Source organism: Vitis riparia, chromosome 15 (genome assembly GCF_004353265.1).
Source record: "Vitis riparia cultivar Riparia Gloire de Montpellier isolate 1030 chromosome 15, EGFV_Vit.rip_1.0, whole genome shotgun sequence".
In the NCBI taxonomy this organism is placed as follows: Eukaryota; Viridiplantae; Streptophyta; class Magnoliopsida; order Vitales; family Vitaceae; genus Vitis; species Vitis riparia.
This window is the reverse complement of record NC_048445.1, coordinates 2,526,567-2,549,663: the sequence shown is the minus strand read 5'-3', so window position 1 is coordinate 2,549,663 and position 23,097 is coordinate 2,526,567. Positions and strand designations below refer to the sequence as shown.

The window sequence follows — 23,097 nt, the reverse complement described above, 5'->3', positions numbered from 1 at the left end:
CGGTTCTGTTTATAACAATATCTTCAAACAGAGAAATTCAACTGTAAACTGACATGAAAATGATAGTGTAAGAAGAAAGAAAAACACAATGAAGCCGAGGTAGAGTTCATCAAAATCTTCAAGAGGGGACTTCAACTCTAGTTGTGATTTTTGTAACCATGTAAGCAACAATACATTTTCATGTACAGATGTGATCCAGAAACTACAGAAGAAAATATAGATATACCCATCATTTTTTAACTTGAAGACAAGGATCTTGGAACTTATTCACAAGCCAGTAGTTGTAGATTGTGAGTGTGTTACCTCAGGCAGGCAAGTGTGCAAGTTTCATGAACCTAAAAGGAACCTTTGGAAGCTTTGGCCCTGAAATGCTGACCTTCTAACCTTGCTTCAAGTAGTTTTGCTTTCAAGCTATTCTCCCTTGAGCCTCGAGGCCATTTTGAAGAAGATTCGGAGATTTCAAGATCTGGGGATGTCAATTTTGACATCCATTGTTGTATGGGACTAGCATGGCCCATAAGTACAGATTGATTGCCAGCATCTTCCCTGCAGTTGTTCTCAGGATGTATTTTCTCACCTTCCAATGGAGAGGAGTGATTTCTGATTAGGTTATCAAGCACATGATTCAAATTCACTCCCCGGGCTCCTGCCCGTTTATTCTTTTTTTCTGGCATACTCTCCTGTGTAGCCTCGTTTGGTTCAAACTTCTGGAAATTGTTTATTTCAACTTGGTCATCCCCTCCCATTTCCCCCTGCTCACTGTCCACAAGCTGGGTCTTGTTTCCATTACAAGACATGGTTCGGGCCATGTATTCTTCAAACTGCGTCCGCAAGCCGGAAGGTTTGCGTCCCTTGGTGATTTCTTGTGATCCAGACTTTTTCTTTGTAGGATACGATTTCACTGTGTCTTCAGCATGACCTTCTACGGAGTTGCCAACGTGTTTTTTACAGCTGCCATTGCTTTGCTTTGCACCTGAACCCTTGTTTATCTCAAAACAGTGTGAATCACTATCTGAAGAATCTTCTTCATCCTCTGCATTTTGAGGTGCACTTACAGCCTCATTCAAGTGGAAGGACTCTAAAGAATGCCGACGTAAGCGACTTTCCTTCTGCTCACTTGGGGATGAGTAATCATCTCTTCTAGAAGTGACAGATTGTTTAGCTCGAAGGAAGGTTTCTATTTCAAAGCTCAACTTGTCCACAATTGTGTTCTTTTCTGCAACATCGCACCGAGCTTCAGCCAGCTTCATTTGCATCCGCTCATCAAGCCATGCTTCAGAAATATGAAGAACTAACCGATCAGAGTTTTCCCTAGCAACCCTGTCCTTTTCAGGCTTGTGTTTGAGGGACCGCACCTCTTGTTCATACTCCCTTATTCCCTTAGCAAACTCATCACATAGGTCTTCCAATAGAATCCGTGCCTTTTTCTCCCTTTCAAGTTCTCTCAAAGCATTAGAAAAAGAAGATTTCACCTCAGAAAGCTCTCGAGCTAGCTTTCGATGCAGGGTTTCTGAACGTTTTCTTAACTTCCTCTCATCTTCTAGCTCATCTCTCACAGACTGAACTGCAGCTTTGATTCGATCTTGCTCCTTGGTCTTTCTAATTAGTTTGTCTTCTGCAACTTGCTTCATCAAGTCATCCATCTCCTGCCGTTCTGTTTGCTTCTCTTGTAATAACTCTTTGATTCTTGCCCGAGAATGATCCAGTTCCATTTTCAGGGCTTTCACCAATGATATGGTAGATGAATGCTGTTCTTCAAGACTCCATATCCGATTGAGTACTTTGAGTAATTCAGTGGAAGTTTTAAGGTTATAACTTGATTCACCAATCCTACCCTTAAAGTCTAAAGAACTAGTTGGAGTGACTGCAGGATTGTAATGTGCCACCTGTGAAGAACAAAAGAACATCTGGATCAATTTAACTAGCATAATCATAGTGAAATAACCTTTAGAAGAATGAGCCATTTGACAGAAAGCATTATAAATATGAAAGACAGCAGTATGTTAAGGAATCCATGGTAAAGATTAAGATAAGCAGTGTCCTTGCAGCTGTAACCATAATTGCATCATGAGTTTTTCTAGCTCTCACTTTTCTGATGGAACTAGAAACCTAAAAACAGCATTTCTTGAAATATTAAATTTTCTTCAACCGTTCTTCAAAACAGTTGAACTGCCCTTTTCGAGGCACTTTTGTTGTGAACCTCTTCTGTGACAGACCTTCCTTATTATATTTTCAGAATCCTGCTTGTATGTCTCTAGAACCTAAATCTTACTGGACAATATGCTGTGTTTGACAGTCATTTTCATGTTAATTAAAATACAAAATGAGAGTATCACGAACACAATTTCTAATGGAATAGCCTACTTGTGCTCCAACAGCAGTGAATCTATGTGCGAGCTACATAGAGAGGACTTTGTGAAAACTTGCCATGTTCAATTCAAAGGATACATCCCCTTCCCCTTTTTTAGTCTGAGAAAAGCAAAATGGGTTTTAAAGAAATATTGGCAGGAAAATGGAGAGGAAGGGAAGAGAATCATTGTTTACCTCCATTGAACTACTATAACTTGCAGGAGATACAGGCTGCAGAGCACGGCCATTTCTTTCAACTGATCGATGGTGTTGCATCAGTGACGCAGCAACATGCCGCCTCAAGCTACTTGCACTCTCTGGCTGGAATGAGAAACAGGGGAAGATCAGTTAATAAAGAGAAAAGAAGAAATCTACATGATCAGCTAAAAATTTCCAGAGCTGTAAAATGGTTAAACCATAAATTCATAACTCTCATATTAAATCAATACTAAAATCTACTCTGAAATAGGGGCACCAAGCATATAATCTTTTCAAATTAAAACTCATTATTTGTAGAGCAATTGCCCCTTTTTCAATGTAAAAAAAGAAATAAGAAATTTCTTCTTTCAGGGCAAAAGGGTATCCAGATTTCAACTCAGAAATTCATGGTAAAACAAAGCAAGACCAGTTCATGGTAAGATTCTTCCCTTCATTTATTCTTATCAAACCAGGAACTCACTGATCACTATCACCAAAATCAAAGAACAAGGAAATATAAAAGGAAACAAAGTATAAAGATGTGGCAAACAGTTGAATTTCAGGAGGAAAGAAAATGAATTCAGTTGAACAAGATGGTAGAAATCTAAATGAAGACCAAAACCCAATAAGGGAAAAGAGAGACATTTTTTTTCCTTTTCAAATATCCCAAGAAAAACAACATAAACATCCTAACAAATAAAATGATAAGGTTGAGAGCTAGCAACCCAAAGGACATCTCAAACATGATTTGATGAAATGTAGACCACATGATGATGAACCAAGGAAGAAAGTTTTCAATTGAAACTGAAACTCCCAAAATAGAAGAGATACTGGTACATCACAGAAATCAATGGAGTGCCAGAATCAGAATTGCAATAGGAATGAGATAATTGAAAAGAAAAAAATATAAATCAAACACCTGCATTTCTCTTTGCCAAACCATATATGTGAAAATCATCAACGTCACCGACAAAGACACAGGACAGGCAATAAACAATCAAGTAAGTATAATCCAAGAAAAAGGCAAAAAAACCTTATGTTGAGAGAACATAACCGATTGATCCCATCACAAAAAATCTCAAGAAAAGAAAACGAAAATCTAAACCAACACAGACCAACAAGGACCCAAGACAAGCAAGTAAAAACACAAACCAACATCATACAAATATTCAAAAACAAAAAACAAAAAAGGGCCAAGATCTTCCAAATGAGAAAACCTAATTGATCAAACCCATCAACCCAAAGCCCTAACAAATCGCAGGAAAGAAACAAACAAACAATTATATAAATAAATAAAACACCATATCATAAAAAACCTAGAAAACCCAAAACCAAGCAATGGAGGAGTGGACTATGGTTACCTGATCAGGAGGGCTGTGAGGAGGGTCAACCAAGTGGGTGGGAAGCTCAAAACCCTTGTCCTTGTGGTGGTGATGGCGAAGTCTACCACCTCCCCTGTTCATATTAGCAACTGGGAGGTGTGACTGAATCTCCCAGAGGTTGGCACCTAGTTTTCTAGCAGAGACAGAGGTGGAGCAGTCGAGATCTTTATCAATGGAACTGGTAGCATCATTCTGAGAAAACCCAAGTCTCCATGTGGGTGATGGAGTACAAGGCCCCCCTCTTTTCCCCACCAAGACACCGCGTTTCAACTTTTTCCCCATGAATTCCTGCTTTTGTCTCTCTCTCACTCTTCCTTTTTCTCCACCCTCCATCTCCCCGCTCTCTCTCTCTCTCTCTAGACTTTCTCACTCCTCAAATTTCAAACTCCGAGTGCTTCACTCATGCATGGTTCAGCCAAAAAGCAAGCTGGAAACTATTAGAAAAGTGGAGATGTTGTAATGATGGCCTATGTTTGTTTATTTTGGGAAGATAAAAAAAAATAGTCCTTAAAACCAAGGGCCATGCGCCCCATAGAAGGATGCAATACGCAGCTCTACCAATGGAGTCAAGAAAAGACCACCACACCTGCCGGTTTCTACATTTTGGCTAGGGGTCGAAGCCCAGTTATAAAGGGCAAAGACAGTGAAGATGGTCCTATAAGGTTTGTCAGAAAAATAGACCAAAACTTGTGGTCCTTAGATTTCATTACTTGCTGCCTTTAAATACAATCTACAGTACAGTACAACAGAAATGAGGGCATTAAAAGAAAGAAACAGCTAAAAGAGAGAGAAACATGGGCTGAATGATTGAACTATGATCCATGTAACAAGTTGTGTCTACAATAACTAAATTAAACTTCTCATTTCAAAGTAATGCAAGATCACATGAATAGATTCTCCCATTAGCCTTTCAATAAATTATTTATCAAAAAAATAAAAATTAGCTTTTCAATAAACATACCATGATTTTTCAAAAATTATATTTATGTTATTGCGTCTATTGAAGTGAAAGTAAATTGATTCTGCAACTTAATCATACTACCAGATAAAAGCCTTTTTACTAATGAATCCTAAAGGGTATGTTATCCTTTTTATAATTGATATTTTGGAATTGAGAAAAGCCATTAGGGTGGATGGACCAGTTTATGGTTGAATCTTCAATCAAATGTGGTCCATTGCTGCACTTTGGTAAAATAATATTCGACTCGTCGTATAATTGTACCTAACATAGCAAATGATGAATCGTTTAAGCATATTGGGTGTGGTCCATATTCATGATCATAATCTTGATGTCTCAGCCTCACCAGTCACCAGTCTACCTCACTCATTTTTTAGGGTGGTTTGGTTTTTCTAGAGACACAGACTGATCGATATCAAAAATGGTCATTGGTTTAATGCCGAGTCTAGAGGGACATTCCTTCAAAGGAAGACTTTGGATGCCATATGCTGAACTTCCATCCTGATTTTTGAAAGTACCGGAACACACTCTCGACTCAAATGGGACAAGTGGGGTGGGTGGGCACAGCCTGTTTGAGTAATTTGAGACCAAGGGCAGCCCACAATTGCCTTCCTTGAGGAATATTTTTTTCTAAACTTAGGTCCAAAGTCCTCAACACTTAAAATAAGGTCACATGAAGATATCATTGATTATCCTATTATCATATTCTATTACCATCACCTTGAAGATTATCAACAAGTTGATGATTATTACAAATGAAGAAAATGCATGTAAATCATAGATTTATAATGAGATGATCATAATTTCCCATACCGTAATCTCCCAGCTGAGTGATAATCATTAATCACAGTTGTCAACATGGCTCGGCCAGTGCCTCTAGTTCCACCACTGCATCACCATCCAATTGCCCCATATCTATCCACATCCCAGTCACAAATGCATTTGATTTCAATAGAGGTGGAACAAGCTGAATGAGATGGTTGCTTTCATAGTTATAATGGGGTGTGGCCCTTTGATTGAGGCCCTTCATTGCTGTCCAATGGCCTGAGACACACGCAACAGGGTTGTGCAGCAAAAGGAAATACTAGTATTGTTGACCCACAATGCCAACAAAACATATAGGACTTGGGCTTGGTCTTTGGCTTGACTAGGCTTGGGCTTGATCTTGGGCTTGGGCCTCAACGATACCCGTCTAGGGCTGAACATTCGGGCTTGGGCTTGACCACTTCCATGAGGCTCAGCAATAGTTTCCTGGGATCCAAAAATTGAGCTAGAGATACATAAACTTACAGGGAATGGTCCCTTTAGAAGCTTAGGAATCTGAGTCTTCAGCTTGGAACATTGTGCAGAGAAAAATCCTGGAAAACAAAAAGAGCAGATTATACTTTGGGATCATGACTTCATTAACTTACTAACTTCAGGAAGAAATGTCCCTCTTCCAACCATGCATTCTCTAATTGGATTTACCGAAAAACAAGTGAAATGTTTTAAAAACTATTTAAAGACTAATGCTAAATTTTCAGGCTAGAATCATAGAAATGTATGTTCAAAATACAATATAAATCCCTAATTTAGCATTTCAAACTTACCAACCATTTTAACAGTCAAACCATAGCCCAGCAAACTAAGATACTAGCCACAGGGCATTGCCATTGTTCAATAAGAAAAGGTATAGCTACAGTCTTCTTTTGATAACCCTTTTGTCAAACAGTTCATGTGCATTGTTAGACTTTTTTCTCATGTGAATAATGAATCAACACATTGCTCCATCTAGGTTTCTACATCAGATAGAAATTTAGAAAAATCTACAAACAAATGAATCAAGTGGGAATATAGAAATCTTAAAGCAAATAATCATAGAACAAATTTTTTTGAAAGAAAACCCTAGTTTTATTTCGAGTGGGATATCCCTGGATCTGGCATTATTAACTACAACATATATTTCACAGCCAAGCTAGATTCTAGAGAGAGATGGGTTGCAACAAAATCCAGCAATAATGAACAAAATCCAATTTGGTATCAGAAAATTCAGGAACCCAAACCCACTTGACAGCTCAAAAAAAAAAAAAGGGCTTTAAATTGAAGATAGAATAAAAAACCTTCAAATTTAAAGCAACTTTAAATCTCTGAAAAAGTATCAAAAAATAGGAAAAATATATAAATAAAATAATAAAAACACCATCAAAAGAAGAAAAAATATATATATATTGAAAATAACCTGTCAGAGTAGGTTTTTTGTTAGAATTTCGAGAATTTTAGGCACCAAAAGGAGAAATAAACAAAAGGGTCTTTTCATTTTCACATTCTCTTTTCATTTTTGTGTGTAAGAGCTGATGGGTCTGACTTTCAATTGGCCGTTGCCGCTGACACTACGAACCTTTCGCGCCTTGTGTAGTTGGTGGGTTTAGGAAGGTTTTCTTAACCAACATTAGGTTTTTGGAAAAGGGGCATTAATGTAATTCTATTTTTGGATTGATTTTTAAACATGAATTACTAAAGAGAATTCTATTTCAATAACTCATAATTTATATATATATATATATGGGCATGTGAATTATGACGTGTAAATTCATTTAGACAATTTTACCCTTACCAACCTCCCTTTTTTTTGTCAATAAAATGAGCCTATGAAGTTTGCATCCTATTTTTAGTTGGACAATTTTGCCTTTTTCACATGTTCTATGGTTTTCATGGTATAAAAATAAGCTCTTGATAAGCAATTTGGTGAAACATTGGAAGATTCATTTTTTGTACCCTTTATTTATAAAAATTAAAGGAGTTCAGAACATATAATGTTCTAATTTTAACCATACTTTTTTCCAAACAAAGCCTTGTTCCTTCTCATCATGCTCCAATGGACTCTTAAAAAAAAAAATAGAGGAAGACAATCATTTTTCTATAACAATTCCAATGAAGATAGTCTTAACATATCAATTGATGGTCCTACCTTTTTTACACCTTTGGGAAAAACAAAAATGAAAAAGTAGAGAGAGATGTTGGAGCTCTGTTTGTGTAATACTAGTCATTTCAAGAATTTTTGTTTGGGTTCAGTGAGCAAGAAAACAAATTCTGCAGGAAATTTGGCTTTGTGTTTAGTGAAGAAAACAAATCTTCACATAGTGTGGAGCCTCTCTGTGAGCTGTTAGTTTAACTTTGAATCCTTCAAAGTTTTGACTCATTCATGCCTTCAAAACAAGAGGAATATGAGTATTATATAACCCTTTCAGAAAGTGAGGTGGGGTTTTTTCTCACCTTCCCTTCTCACATTCCTCACAACACAAAGAATCTGCATCATACCAAACACAATAAGAAAAGGGGATATGTTCTTAGGGCTATCCGGACAAACCAATACCACAAAGATATACCAGGTAATTTTACAAATTTAGGTCAAACCTAAAGTCATGTCTTCCATAACAACCAAATGACAATGGAAGCATTTCTACAAAATGATGAATTTAGAGCAACACATACACAACTCAAAATAAGCAACAAGAGTAGTAAATGGGAATTCTTAGAACATTGGCATGTGCCATATGGTTTGCTGATATGGAGACTACTCTCTACCTTACAACTACTGTTGGGGGTGTGACACCAAAAGGATATCCTCAGCTTGGCTGTAGCTGTGGTCCTGGGCTATTAACCTATCCACTCTCATTATGGGGGTGGGGAAAAAACAGAGGTGGTGGTGATATAAAAGAAGCAAACTAATGGAATCACTGGCATGGGAGCCCATATCCAAATATTGACTTTGGGGGTTGTAAGAGAAGTCACTGTCTAAGTGAAAATATGAAATGGTACCCATCTGCAGATTTGATTTGGTGATGGAAGGATATGCCAAATCTAGAAAAAAGGAACAGAAGAGATACCATCCCTAAGTTTGCCTTGGAGACCGAAAAAGATCCTCAGCCTCTGGGAAATCTTTAAGCACCCACAAGAGGCAACCATGTGAAATAGGATCTGAAAATGATATCTAAAGAGCATGAATGAAAGGTTTAGGTAAAGGTCTGAGTGATAACACCATATATTTTGGGGAACAGAGATTTCATGATGACTGAAAGAAGCCCATAATGTAAAACAGTCTTGAGCTTGTATCTACTACTGCTGTATTTCTTAATGCAAAGAATAATATTCCCATTTTTCATGAACAAGCAGCCTTTTTCTGCTGTTACATTTTCTATGAACTTTGTGGAACAGAGATTTCATAATGGCTGAAAATAAGAGCAAAAAAAAAAAAAACAAAGTAAAAAGGGCAAATGTTCAGTCAAATTTGTCAATACCACCAAATGGAGCAATTTCAAGTCTTGGTTCAAAGCAAAAACCAGTGAAGAGCTGAAGTGGGAACCTCTTTACTACTGGGCATTTCTGTGACCATTTCCATTGTTTCAGGTTTATATCAAAACCAAGAAGATGTGGAGCCCCATAGCTTTGGATGTAAATGAGATCATCTGTTCCACTGCTGGCAAAAACATCATCAAACTCCCCAAACCCTTGAAAGAACTTATGCGGCATTCGGGCAACCTCCTGCCACTCCTTCCCATTAAGAACCCAGATGCCAATACCCTTGATTATGTCAGGCCGATCATGTTTCCCGATCCCTCCCACCATTACCAGCTTTCCCTTGAGGTTCATCAGCCTGCCACATGTAAGAGGGCAGGGCACTGGGATAAAACTCCTGATCAACAAACCATGGGAAGATCGACTCAAGAGATTATACATTATGAGGCCATGGCGATTCTCAGGTGCACCACCCCCAGTTGAGTAAATCAAGAAGTACAAAACCCCATCACAGATCACACTCTCATCACCAGCTCTCCACCCAGTCACAACCTCTGTCAAGGCAGTCACCCATATCATTGTTTCTGAATCATAAATATGAATTGAGAGATCCCACTGGAAAAAGTTTCCAGGGACTTGCTTAGATTTCACAATTGAGATAGTATAATGGTGGGATATCCTGTTCACCGAGATTGCAAGCGCACTGTAATCAGAGAATTTCAAGCCTGGAGGTTCCTCAAGCCTTTTGCACCTCTTGGTGATTGGGTTACATACATATAGCTCACTTCTACTATCACTGTGCATGAAGCATACCAATCCAGATGATGAAGTTATGAACCAATTGGATGTATTTATACAGGGGAGTTCAATGCTGTACCACTTCCGAAAAATGGGATCATAGGCATAACCCACTGGTTCATCAGAGCTGGTAAACATGAAATACCAAGGCTTTTGTGATAAGACATGAGATTTATTCCATAAAAACCGCTTTGAACTGACAATTTCATGCCATCTTTTACATACTGAACCGGCTCTTAGAATGCTTGCAATGGGAAGATAGGCCAGGATCCGCTCCAACAAGTCATTAGGCAGAATTAAATCTACTGAAACCGTTGCAACTTCTTTATTGACTTCTTCCCTGATCTCCGAGAATGAACCAAAATCCCCAATATCCCTCCTTCTGTCATCAAGGCAATGGTTGATCCATGATGCTTCTCCCTCCATGATCAAGAAACACTAGAAAGCCTAACCAAACAAATGAAAAGAGCAATTAATATAAACCGAAGGAATGGATAAGGCTTCTACTACTTAAATGTGAAAGGCGGAAAAAAAATCCTCTTATGAGATTGGAATCACCTTGGAACACTTCAAATCAAAGGAAAACTTAAACCCCGCTGGACCAATATAAATCAAAACATCTGCCAACATATCAAATATGAGGAAATCGAAGATGTATGGAAAATCAGTATCAGATATCAGGTAATGTGAATAACAGAATAATATAAGCACAAAAAATAAGAAAATAAACTAAAGTATATATGGAAAATAGATCAAAAACTTTGTTTACTACATAATACAGAGGCAAACAACATAAAAATTAACAATAAATCAAAGATAATACAAACCAACAATCAAGTTTGAGGACTTGTAACCAAATCCCATCCTCCTCCATCTATTCCAGATAGACAATATAAAACCCAAACATGTCCCTCTAAAAATAAGATGAATTAAAAACATTTCAATGTTATGTGGATGGATTCCACATGAAGCAACTTTGGAACAAAGATCCAAAGCAACTCCACAAAATGATTAAATGAAAGAGGATCTCAACATGATAAACACAACCTCTGTTTTTTCTTGTGACAAAGATCATATCCATATCTAGGAGGAAGTAGTATATCAAAATTGAAGGAAACTGGGCAATCATACAAAGGCAATACTATTAGTGGATTTGAAAGCTTTACTTTAAATCCAGATCACATTCAAGTGCCTCAAGAACAAAAGCATAAAAAAACAAATCACTGGTCTATCACTGCAAAAAGAAGAAACACAAAAAATAGGATAAAGATAAGAAGATTTTACTACAATGGGTTTGTTTTGCTTTCACTCTCTTTTTCTTTTTATTATTTCCTTTAGGAAATAACCACTTTACATCAAACCCTAAAATGGATTTATGACATAAAATGATACAATAATGTTAGGTCGAGACTAGAGAGATGGATTAGAACATGGGGACCTATCAATCAAACATCAAAACCCCACAAAACTAAAAACAACAACAGTAATAACTGAAACAACACCACAAAATTAAAACACAGACAGATCAATGGGAAAACAAAACACAGAAAACAATTTCAAAAAACACTTCGAAAAATGAAAAACCCATCAAGGGCATACCTACTTTTGAAACCTCTCTCCACTCCCCACTGTGCTTCACTAGATGGGTGTTGCTAGATTTGGCTGAAACCTCTGGATTTAGTGAGTAAAATGGCAAAAACGAGGAAAAAATGGAAGATATAAACCTCAAATCCAAGATAGACCCATTTCCAGAAACAACTATTAATAGCCTTCTCTATAGATTTTTTCTCTTAAACGGGAAGAAAACTGAAGTGGGTCGCTCTAGATTTAGCAGAAAACCCACCACACAAGCCACAAATGCAGAGAGAGAGAGGGTGAGAGGTTGTGTTTTTTCCTCTCTTTTTTGCGGTGTTTAGCTTTGATATAAACCAGAACGACAGGCAGAGAATGAGGTGCGAAGGCGGTTTTTTAATAAGGGTGTGTTTGGGGAGAGAGAAAGTTAGGCGCGTGAAGGAGCGTGTGACCAAGTGAATGCCTGAGTTGAGGTGTCATTGGAGCAAAATCCAATTCATTTTAATCTAGAAAATAAGTGGGTCTTATTTTCCCTTTTTCATTTTTTTTTCCCCTGAGCACAAGGTAAAGGGGAAAATGATAATGCTCTCTTACTCATCAACCCCCATTTTTTACTCTGTTTTCCTTAAAATCCTAAAACAATTTGTTTTATTTTTTCCTTTATGTGTTTTTCCTCCTTCCACTTTCTTTGCTTTTTCATACTTTTGGCAATGGGCATATTCCTTACTTACCACCCCTTACAAGATTGGCCCAAGTTGCTTACCACATGGGGTACCTTTTGTTCTCTCTTTATGGGCTTGGGCCTTGCTGGTTTGATTCACTATGGGCTTATGGGCCTTCCTCACCCACCCAAAGTTCCTAAGATTTGAACATGGTTTATAGTTTGTAACACAACAAAATGTTGATGCTAAATAATCTACTGAAAAATCAAGACTATAATCTTGAGTAGAAGTCAAAAAGAAATTGCATTTTTAACTAAATTTATTGAATTTAGGGTTTAATAACTTAATTCCCGATATAAAATAATGCGACAAAATTGAAATCGATTTGTAATTCTAAATTACCCAACAATGATATTTACAATCACAAGGATACCATGCACTAAGTTTTTAAATAGAAAACAATTGTTTAATACGATCGTGTGTTGTACTCATTATTTTAAAAGTTAAATGAGACATTTTAATAGGTCTTAGGGCGATATTTACATGACCAAATCTGTTTTTTATTTGTCTACCTTTTTTTTATTAATCTTTATCGAGGTGGAAAGAAGTGTCCAAAGAGTAAAACAAAAGGGGAATAGAAGATATGGAATGTGACATGCGATCCAATGGATGCCCTACATGATTTGCAAGATGCCCAAAAGAGGAAAAGAAGTCCAAACAAAATGGAACATGAACATTATTTTATATTTGAAAATTGTTTTTTAATCTATGCTATTTTTAACAACTTTTTTGAAAATTGTTTTTTATTCTTAGTAACAAGAACATATAAAAATATATATTTAAAAATAAAAAATAAAAAATAAGAAATTTAACTTATTTTTTAAGTGTTGTTTTAAAAAATAATATATATAAATTATTTTCAAAATATGAAAAATAAATTAAAAACATTTTAAATCATCAAAACTATTTTTAACAAAAAAAAACACTTCCTAAATAAAGTTTTTTGTTAAAAATGTGGAGAGCCCTCATACCAAGAATGACTCATTGGGCAACCATGGGAGAAAGCATTAAAGGGGATGTGGGTGTGGGTAGTGGCAACACCACTTTGTAGCTCTTTCCAGCCAAGCCACTCCTTGTGCACCTTAAGTCATGTCTCACTCCCAATAGTTTAATATTTGGGACATTCCCACAAACAATTTCAAAAATGCATGTGATCGTCTTGCTATATGTAGGTGTGTATATATATATATATATATATATTTATTGCTGATTGGGAAAATCCACCTAATACATTTCCAATTTGGAGACATGGAGAGAGATGTTAACCAAAATATTGAAAATGATGTTTCAAAGCTTGACTTTTCCCAAAAAAAAAAAAGTATGGTTATGTTTGCTTTAAAATATTAGGGTTTAAAGTTTAGAATTAGTTTATTTATTTTAGGGTTGAAGATTTAGAACTAGTATTTAAAATACTTTTTTATTTTGAAAATTAAAATTTGACAAAATATAACATAATTCAGGACTTGACATTAATAAAAGTGTTTCTTTCAATATTAGAATAATAATGCTATGACTTTAAGGTTCAAATGTTTACTTCCGATGTCTTCCTTTACGATATTATTAATTTTAATAAATTTTATATTCAAAAAATGTGATATTATATTATTTATGTTTGGCAATTATATTGAATATATGAATATTTAAATAAAATTACAAAACATATGATCATTTCGATGGATTTAGTTAGTAAATTAGTTAATCATTCAATATCTTAATCATTTTTACATTGAAAACATGATCATGGAAAGTGGGAGGAAAATTGAAGTAGTGGAGGTAGAGGGAGGAAAAAGAGACAAAGAGACAACACATGGTTGCATAGTTAGCAGAAAATTATTGCAAATTCATGGTGATGTGAATAGGAGTGAAGGCACTGAATGAAGTCGGTAGGGAGAAAAAAAAAAAAAACCAAAACAAAATAGACATAAATGCTTAGAGGCTTGTGCAGATTGTGGATGGAAAGTCAAGTTGGTGCTGCAACATTGAAAATGTGTCCTATGCTTTTAAGGCCATTTGCAATTGATGCTTAAGCTTTTGTGGGGCCTTTTTTAAATGCACCAAACCATTGGTTTCATTTTCCACCTATCCAAACACTTTTAGGGCTCATTTAGTGACTACATGGATTGTGCTGGATTGGGTCCAAAAAGAATTTCTCAGACATTTTGCCTAAAATTTTTTAATAATGTTGCATTCAAGTGAAATGCATCAATCTTTTGTGGGGTCTTTCTTAAATGCACCAAACCATTGATTTCATTTTCTACCTGTCCCAGCACGTTAGGGCTCATTTCCTGACTACGTGGAAGGAAAGAACGAGATGATTCAAAAGGTTGAAGAAAAGAGAATGGAATGAACCAAAATCAGAATTAAGAAATAAAATGAAAATAAAATTAAGCACCATTGAAGTGCTCTTATTGGACCGAAGAAAAAAAGAAAGGATAATGGCAGCGTGGCTTAAGCAACCGAAGGTGAGCAGTCATATCAGATTGGACCCACAACCCACACATTTAATATCACATCAATCGTGCGTGGGAAAATGCGCTGTCATCTCACATACCTCACAGCCGGCTATCACTCTCACCAACTCTATTTACGTTTTTCTTTTCTTTCTAAATTTTTTTTCAGCGTTATCACTTATTTTCAGATTCTGAAGTGACAACAGGAAAAAGTCAAGGCAAATGAAAATTAGACACGTGTCTGAGAGAACACGAGTTTGGTGGCTCGACCGGCGGTGGTGGTAATGGTGAGTGGGTGCGTGGAATGTCGAGTCTCGGTGACAGTGGCTGGTACCTAACGTGCGCCAGAGGCGTACCGGCGCAAAATCCGGAGATACAATAGATTTCAAAATTGGTTTTAATTTATTTTCCCATATTATAGCATAATATGATAAAGATAAAAAAAAATTAATTTTGCTTTCAAATTAAAGTTGGGGTTAAAAAAAATTTATTTAATAGTTATAAAAATTAAGGTCAGGAATGCACATTCCGATGGAATCGGGGTTGGTGATATCAATCAATCGGGTTCGAAATCTGTGCGTTTACCGTGCAAGAAAAAGCAGTGGGGTAAAAATTACAATTGAACAGTAAACGAGTAATAGGATTAACTGTGATTCGTCTGTTTTAAAGTAAAAAAAAAAAAAAAAAAACTAAAAAAATGTTGATTTCACCTGCAACGTGGCGTGGCAAGATATCAGTGGTTGGGTCACTTACATTCCTCACCTACTTGTCAGTGGCTCTTTGTATACGGTGGAATTTACATGATTGCCAATGCCCAACCTAACTGTAAACTGTCCGTTAGCTGAAAAAAGGAGTTGAAGCGATCTTGACCGTTCATCACATCTTCTTGCAATTGGATGGGAAGACCTGGAAATTCTGATCTGACGGACTCAGATGAATCTTCCTTTGAAACCCCAACCCGCACAGCACTCCTCCGTCGTCCGATTTGAATGCCTTTGTTCCCGCCATCTCTCTCAATATATTACAATCCTTGAGAACCGTTGATGCTGTTGACGAAGAGGAAGTCGTCGAATCTGCGCCGTCCGAGTAGTCGGCGGAGTCTGCACACGAGTGGTCACAAGATTCCCCGCCCGAGAGTTGCTCGCTCTTCGCTGTTCGTCGCCGGTGGCCGCGCCGGCGCCGGAGACTCTGTCCCATTAGATCGCGGTGGTCGATCGCCAACATTCCGGTCAAGGAAGCGAAGTCTGAGGCGTTGACCACTGCCGCAGCTACGTTGAGAACGCCATGAAATCTCCCGGAGGGGCGCCGGATCTGGACGGCGGTGAGGGAGGGAGATCTTGCGGCGAAGTTTCTGGATTGAAGGTCGGCGGCGGGAAGGCAGTTGCTGATTAGGATACGGACGGTGCCGATCAGATGGTCGCGGATGACCCCAACGGCGTAGATCTCGACGGCTACGGCGGAGGTGTCACAGGCGAGGAAATCAGAACTGACTCGAAAGATGAACTTATCGTTCCAGGTCGGGTTTTCCGCGCCCACTCGATCGACTTGTGTGCGGAGCTTGTTGGCTGAGTCTACCCAGGCGATCGCATAGGTTTGCATGCGCCGTAAGTTGCCGGAGGGAGGCTTGAGGCCCTGCGCAGAGATCAAGATGATCTCCAAAAGTTGAGTTTCCATGCGCTTCTCTTTCTTTCTCTCTCGCTTTCTTTCTGTCTCCCTTCCTTCTCCGGTCTATGACATGAACACCTCTGAATCCAAGAACAACTCCAGTGAGATAAGTGGACCACGGCTCTGATTCGAATTAGATTCAAAGATAAGAATCCGCATCCATCTAGAATTGTGGGATCACAATATAACGATTCCGGCGACCGGCCTCCGGGCACGGCGGAGAGAGTTTTGAGATGATTCAGAGCCTAAAAGAAGAACCTTCTTGAGAAGGTGTGAAAACTAAGATTGGTGAAATTACAGAAATAACCTTTTCCACATTTATTTTCTATTGGAGCTTGGACGGGCGCACATGGGCCGGAATTGGCTGTTAGTGGGCGGCGGGCCAAACAAGGAAAACATAGACTCCAACTGACAAAGCCCATGTAGCCCATTTCAAGAAACCACACCACAAAACCAAAAAAAAAAAAACTAAAGGATTAAAGGGACAGTTGGAGAACAATTAGAGAGATAAACAATTGAAAAAATAATAAAAATAAATCATTATCTTCCATCCACCGTTATTAACTGTTAGTTTATCACACAACCTTTTCTAATGATAAATTTAAAAACTAAGTCGATCATTTCATATTTTGATCGATTTTCTAAAATCTGAATCAATGATTTTGAAACCACTAAAATCAAGTTTAACTTTAATAACAATTTATTATCACCAAAGAGAGTTTCAAACACAGTAGAACTCTACGGTCAACCCCATACATTAAGCAATCTACAACCCTCTTATAGGAGAAAAAGGAAATAGAGATGCAATTTTAGCCCAAAAAGAGTTGCATTGCTACAGTCACACACTTAAAATTGTAGAGTATTTTCATGGTTCGACTGAGATTGGACTAGGTGCTGCTGCTCTATGCCTTCTGGTTCTCAGTTTCTTCTTCCTCGACAACTTTCTTTCCAAATCATTCACTCTCCCGGTTAAGTTTGATATAACTGTTAATTGCTCCTTCCCCGCATTGATCAGCTGCTCCATCATCTCCCTCAGTTTCTTGTTTTCTTCTATTAGCTTTTCATCGGGAGTCTTCCCTGTGTCTTGGATCACAACCTGATTGCCAGTGGCCTCTTCATCACTCTGTGTTCCAGGAGCCTCTTCTCTGGCAGTTTCAGATCCTTTAGGACTGTCGCTAATGACAGATTCCACCTCCTGGGGTTCAAACTTCCCCTCCAGGGACTCTTCTTTGGTTTCTTCAATGGGCACTTCCTTCTTATGGGAATCAACCACTGCAGAGTCAGCACCAGGAGAGTTCGTGTCATCAACGTTAATGGCTCCCTGGTCTTCCTTGTCTTCTTCGTGGCAAGGTTCTTTCTCCACAAAGGAGACCATTGGTTGGGGCTCCTTGGTCTCTGAAACTTCCTCTTTCTGCAATTCAGCCGTGGCTAAATCTTTGGTTTCTGCTTCCATTGAGTGCTCTTCTAATTGGTTCATATCTGGAGCTTCATCATCTCGTGAGGTGATGTCGATTGTCTCATCACATTCAGCTTGACTACCCTCTGAAATTTTAGCTTCCTCTGCTTCCATCTTTTCATCATTCTCGGACTCAGAAACAGCACGTATGGCTGGCTCCCCTTCTGTTCCATGTTGAAGTACTGCTTCAAGCTCATGAGTTTCTGGATTTTCATTAATCGGATGTTGTTCTGGTTCATTCATGTCTGGAGTTTCATGGTCTGCCATGGTGACATCAGTTGTCTTGACACAGCCAACTTGGTCACCCTCTTGGACCGTATCCTCTTCTGCTTCAATATTTCCATCCTTCTCCGACTCAGGAACAGCATTCGTGGCAGCCTCCTCTTCAATTACCCCTTGTGGCAGTTCTGCACCCTCATTCATTTCCAGATGACCTTCATTGATGGGTGGTGTTGTGTCGTCAACTTTAGCCACCTCAATTTTGTTTGCTGCATTTGAGTCATAAATTGCGTCTCCCAAAGGGCATTCAACAAATCCCGTTTCATGGTTACTCTTCTCAGTGACCAATGGAAGCTCAACAGTTCCCTCTAGGCCAGAACCAGAATTAGGCTCACTCGTGGCCACCTGGCTAACATCCAGGTCTCCATTGCCTTGCTCATCTTTTGATTCTTCCAACACAGGCCCCATGTCTGCTGCATGAGGCTCTACACTTTTCTCTTGTACTCCAATGGTGTCATTTTCTGATTTAACTTGGAGTTCCTCCTCAAAAGACGTGGGTTCTGTAGTGTCCTCACCTTGGGATTCAACTGATGCATCTGCCTCCGGTGGACTCTGAGATGGCTCTGTAAAATTGGAAGTTTTATCAGAGTTGTCTTCTGAAGAGTTATCCTGAAGACTTTCTGTTGCCTCCTTGTCTTTCTCCTCATCTTTCCCACCTGCCATGCATACATCATTTGTCAAGTTCTCCACAGACTTGGCAGTTGACTCCTCAACAACAGACACTTCAGGCTTCTGGTTCATTAGAGAATCAAGCTTCTCTTGCAGGCTTACAAGCTCCCTTGCCAAAGATTTTCTGAAATTCCTGAGATTTGGGTGCAAGCCCTGCTAAACACAACAACCAATTAAGAAACTGTATAAGAAAAAGCTGAAAATATAGGGAACTTAGAATCTTAGTAAGCACAAATACTGAGAAGGGCAGAACTCCCAAGCTGCATTAACAAAAGGACTAATGCATTTTAAAACCCCAGATATACTTCAAGACCAATTACTTCAGGTTTCTTTACATATGAGCACGTGTGTCTGTGTGCATGGGCTGCTTGGGGGACTGATTTCAAGATCCCCTGTTTTTGATATTAAGACGTGGACCTTTATAAGTTTTATTCGTGCATATGGGATCTGTAGAACATATTGGTTGATGTAGTTGAAATCTAAGTTCATGTCTAAGAAGCCTAATTAGGCCTTCTATCCATTTTCAACCGATGGGAACAGGCATAAAATACATGACAAAGGAAAGAAGCTAAAAGTGTAAGCAATACACATACCTGAATGGCATCCAATTTTAGCAGGAGGCTCATTATGGTTTCTCCAATTATCACTCTTTGTCTATTGTCTCTCTGAAGATCAGAGAGAGACTCCAGGGCCTGAATGCGATTCCTGATCTCATCTGCTTCTTCACGAACTTTAGCCAGTTGCTTCAATTTCTTCAATGGCTCCCATTTCCTCACTTCAAATCCACGATAGGCAGACTGGATGATCACTGCAGCTTCTGAATCAGACAAGTTATTTTTCTCTGCTTTGGGTGCTTCATCAGATTTTTTCTCTTCCACCTCACTCGCCGCTTTATCTTCTCCTATCTTGCATTTACGATCATCTGATTGGATTTTATCCATTGCCTTCTGCTCTTCAATTGCCTCCTCAGATATCTTACCTTCAGCATTTCTTTCCCCATCCTTTTTAGCTTGATACTCACCGCCAGCTACCCCAGGTTTTTCTGCAGTTAAGTCATCAGACACCTCTGTGCGAGGATCAATTGGCAAGTTCACAGGAGACTGTGAATGAGTCGGAATCTGATTCTGAGACCCACAGTTAGAAATGTTGTCAACATTTTGTTCAGCTGTCTGATCTACTACCTTAACAACTTTTATCTCCTTTTTGTTTGGCTCCAGTCTGTGGCTCTTGTTAATGGTAGTCTCCTGAGAGCCTTTCAATCCTTCTGAAGGAGAAGAAGCCTTTATAGTGTCATTTGATGTCTCTTGTGATTTCCCTCTCTGACCAGGAGGACTAGGGGACCTCGAACTGCCATTCCCATTCTTCTTCTTAGGCAAGGGATCTACTCTCAGACAAACAGGAGGTAACTTGGCCATCCTTGGGGAGGACGGAGACTGACTTTTAGCACTGTCTGAAGGTTTCTTCTTTCCACCATCTTCTCCATGTTTAGTGGCATTGCCTTCCCACTTCCCCACAAAGTTTTCTGAGGTATTCTCTTCCCCATGTGCTTCTCTTTCCTTCCCAGGAATATTGTTTTGATTACCATTTTTCTCCATGATCTTCAAGCCACCATGGCCTCCAGAATCTTCTTCAGTTGCTCTAGGTTTGTTTCCACCATCACCAACTTCTGGGAGCTTCACTGGAATAATCTTGAAATTCAAACTTGGCTCTTCCGCAGGCTTAGAAGCAGAGTTGTTCGGCTTGTGCTCCTTCCCCTCACCTTCCTCTGTTTTTTCAAAAGGAGGCATCCAAATTATAGGAAATGGGAAACGAGCATTCTTGTCTTCACTTTGCTGATTTCTCTTCCCTTCTCCACCCTGCTTCAAAGATCTGAAGCCGTTTGAATCAGGTGGAAACCACCTGTTCCAAACGCCAGGTTCCCACTCAATAGATTTGTTGAAACTCTTTGGTGACGTTGCATCATGTGCTTCCTGGCGATTCTCACTCTGCTCCTTCGTATCTGGATCGACTGGTGCTCTATTCTCCCCATTCTTCATGTACACAGGTGGAAACCACACAATTGGATATGGGCAATCTTTCAACCCAGCTGGAACCAAGGATTCCCTCTCCTTCTTTCCATCATCTACCTCGTGTTCTTCAATCTTAACATTGTTACCTCCCTTCCGATTAAACCCATGATTAGGGAGCCCGCAACAATGATGATTTCCTGAATCATTCTTCTCATATTCAGGTCTAGGCTGCTCCATGGAATAATAAGGAGCAGGGGCATGATGAACAGGGTATGGCTCCGGGTACATGGGACGGCACCCATGCCAATGAAATGGCATTGGTGGTGCCAGCTGATGGTAAGGTGGGAAACTATAGTAACCAGGGAAGCAACTATGGTTGTAGCAGGCATGACACTCAACCGGCATTGGGTGCCCAAAATTTCCACTATAAGGCCTCCATTCATAACCCATTTGAGGAGGTACAGCTGGACAGGTTGGACAATGGTTTTGAGGGAAAGGCATTTGGTTTCCCTGGTGGGGATGTGAGTCCATGTATCTGTATACAGGCAACATCTTCCAAGAACTCTAGTCTAACCAAGAGTTTCGATCCCTTGGTGATGCAGACGAAAACCCAAACGCAAATACTATCTGCAATGAACAATTTGACCAGTCAGAGGCGGATGAAATTTGAACTGTTGTCTTGGATGAATCCGAATTCAGAGACAAATCAAAGCTAGACCTAAAGTATCAACACTTTGGGGTACTGATAGCAGAGTAGAATTGAGAACAAGCAAATGAGATTAAATCACATAAAAAAGAAGTAAATGAATTTTAAAACGTTAGAACCCATATGGGTTGTGAGGAGACGGAGAAAGCAGAAAAACAACAAAATTTCAAGTGTCAACAGCTGGAGGCTTCGTTGAGACCATCCCAGGAAATGCTAAAGGACTTTTGTTTACTGCATTTCCCAGCAGCCAAACAAAAAATCTTACGCCTAAGCGTGCCATGAGTTGACGTAAACTAACAGGTGGCTTTGTTTCCGGGGTTCCCCACAAACTTTCAAAAATCATTGATTGGTTTTATTTTCCCCCATTTTTCCAAGTAACCAAACAGAAAACCATACGCCTACCCATGCAAGGAAATGGAAGAAAAATCAATCTCGAATTTGCCTTTAACACCAATAATAACTAAACTAAAAGGATACTGCTTGCTTCCCGGGTCCCTAACTAATTTTCAAATAACCTGCTCTGTTTCTTTTTCCCCCGCATATTCCCAGCAACCAAACATAAAACCTAATTCCCGCAAAAGCAATCAGAAAAAGAAAAACAAACGAAAGAAAACACTTACAAGCTTGTGTAAAATACTAAAATCCCCCGAAACGCTTCCGCAATCCCAATGACTTAGTTCTCGGTTCAAATCCGTCCACCAACCCAAACAGTGATTCTGATCTTTGCCTCTCTTCTCTTTCGCGATCACAATTCAGAGCTCTCTTTGATTTTTTCCGATAATCCAAATATCAGATTTCGAGTTTTTATATACGAAATCTTAAGACATTTCTCTCGGGTTCTCCAGACGTTTCCAGTGTGTACCAGTGGCGAACCGTCTGGATTTTCCACGTGTGATGTTGCCGTTGGTCCGTGTCGGTGATGTGGCAGTTTCTAACTAGTTGGAATTCATGATGAAGCTTGACCAGTAAACTGGAACTTTCGAGACTCTGGATTATGCTGATGATGTAACGATCCATGCAAAATTATTATTAACCATGGAGGATTTTGTACTTGAAGTAATCTGCACCCATGAATTATTGTATTCTTCACATTTTGTTGTTAAAAAAATTACTAAAATTATTGAATATTTTTTTAGTGTGATTTATTTATTTATATAAATAAAATAAATTCCTTTGAATATTTTTTTATAAACTTTCTTTAATAAAATTTAAAATTTTTAACTATTTCTTTTACCATTTTGATTATTTTTTACAATCAAATTTACGAGCCGCTTGTTATATTGATAAAGTCATAAATTCCAAGAAGATACTAAATTTTTATATTTGAAAAATATGAATCTTGACTAAATATGTTGAAATATGTTTTTAAAAAATATTATACTTTTTAATAAATTTAAAAAATATGTTTTCTCTAAAGTCCTAGACCGCGTTCTGTTTTCTTGGTCTTCTTCCACTCCGCCGTGTAAGTATAGAAATGAAAACCAAAAGTCACCCTTTCATATTAGCTTGCAAGTAGACATTAAACTCATACCCAGAAGTCTATCGCATGTTTCCTGTAAATTTCTTCCACAGACGTGCAGATTGGACAAACAATTTGATTAAGTATTTT

The 23,097-nt window shown here is 38.6% G+C and overlaps 5 protein-coding genes across 9 annotated transcripts; all 5 read right to left on the bottom strand.

The window, feature by feature from the left end:
• Positions 1-80: 80 nt before the first annotated feature.
• LOC117932418 (uncharacterized protein At5g41620-like) lies at positions 81-4,800 on the bottom strand. Its single transcript, XM_034853659.1, has 3 exons — positions 3,909-4,800; positions 2,545-2,670; positions 81-1,886 (listed from the first exon to the last, which is right to left on the bottom strand). The coding sequence occupies exons 1-3, from the start codon at positions 4,260-4,262 to the stop codon at positions 336-338; spliced, it is 2,031 nt and encodes a 676-aa protein (XP_034709550.1). The 5' UTR covers positions 4,263-4,800; the 3' UTR covers positions 81-335.
• A 658-nt stretch (positions 4,801-5,458) lies between these two features.
• LOC117932419 lies at positions 5,459-6,929 on the bottom strand. The gene is made up of 2 exons (XM_034853660.1): positions 6,477-6,929; positions 5,459-6,245 (listed from the first exon to the last, which is right to left on the bottom strand). Exons 1-2 carry the CDS (start codon positions 6,481-6,483, stop codon positions 5,914-5,916), a joined length of 339 nt encoding a protein of 112 aa, XP_034709551.1. The 5' UTR covers positions 6,484-6,929; the 3' UTR covers positions 5,459-5,913.
• Positions 6,930-8,935: 2,006 nt separating this feature from the next.
• On the bottom strand, positions 8,936-11,966 carry LOC117932549 (F-box/kelch-repeat protein At3g61590). Of its 5 annotated transcripts, none has more exons than XM_034853823.1 (3): positions 11,560-11,964; positions 10,519-10,580; positions 8,936-10,407 (listed from the first exon to the last, which is right to left on the bottom strand). In XM_034853823.1, exon 3 carries the CDS (start codon positions 10,384-10,386, stop codon positions 9,145-9,147), a length of 1,242 nt encoding a protein of 413 aa, XP_034709714.1. In that variant the 5' UTR covers positions 10,387-10,407; positions 10,519-10,580; positions 11,560-11,964; the 3' UTR covers positions 8,936-9,144. The 5 variants fall into 5 exon arrangements, with proteins under 5 accessions (XP_034709714.1, XP_034709713.1, XP_034709715.1 ...); XM_034853822.1 differs by having other exon boundaries at positions 11,564-11,964; XM_034853824.1 differs by lacking the exon at positions 11,560-11,964 and adding an exon at positions 10,788-11,501.
• Positions 11,967-15,247: 3,281 nt separating this feature from the next.
• On the bottom strand, positions 15,248-16,663 carry LOC117932314. The gene has a single exon (XM_034853505.1). It carries the CDS (start codon positions 16,376-16,378, stop codon positions 15,581-15,583), a length of 798 nt encoding a protein of 265 aa, XP_034709396.1. The 5' UTR covers positions 16,379-16,663; the 3' UTR covers positions 15,248-15,580.
• Positions 16,664-17,046: 383 nt separating this feature from the next.
• On the bottom strand, positions 17,047-22,263 carry LOC117932312 (BAG family molecular chaperone regulator 6). The gene is made up of 3 exons (XM_034853503.1): positions 22,109-22,263; positions 19,367-21,409; positions 17,047-18,926 (listed from the first exon to the last, which is right to left on the bottom strand). Exons 2-3 carry the CDS (start codon positions 21,332-21,334, stop codon positions 17,235-17,237), a joined length of 3,660 nt encoding a protein of 1,219 aa, XP_034709394.1. The 5' UTR covers positions 21,335-21,409; positions 22,109-22,263; the 3' UTR covers positions 17,047-17,234.
• Positions 22,264-23,097: the final 834 nt, after the last annotated feature.

Excerpts from the sequence above, each read along its gene's own strand:
- LOC117932312 (XM_034853503.1), bottom strand. The coding sequence starts at position 21,334 with ATGTTGCCTGTATACAGATACATGGACTCACATCCCCACCAGGGAAAC. Across the intron at positions 18,927-19,366 it reads TAAAATTGGATGCCATTCAG|GGCTTGCACCCAAATCTCAG; the intron begins GTATGTGTATTG and ends TGTGTTTAGCAG.
- LOC117932549 (XM_034853826.1), bottom strand. The coding sequence starts at position 10,386 with ATGGAGGGAGAAGCATCATGGATCAACCATTGCCTTGATGACAGAAGG.
- LOC117932418 (XM_034853659.1), bottom strand. The coding sequence starts at position 4,262 with ATGGAGGGTGGAGAAAAAGGAAGAGTGAGAGAGAGACAAAAGCAGGAA. Across the intron at positions 2,671-3,908 it reads CTCACAGCCCTCCTGATCAG|CCAGAGAGTGCAAGTAGCTT; the intron begins GTAACCATAGTC and ends TTCTCATTCCAG. Across the intron at positions 1,887-2,544 it reads GTTATAGTAGTTCAATGGAG|GTGGCACATTACAATCCTGC; the intron begins GTAAACAATGAT and ends TGTTCTTCACAG.
- LOC117932314 (XM_034853505.1), bottom strand. The coding sequence starts at position 16,378 with ATGGAAACTCAACTTTTGGAGATCATCTTGATCTCTGCGCAGGGCCTC.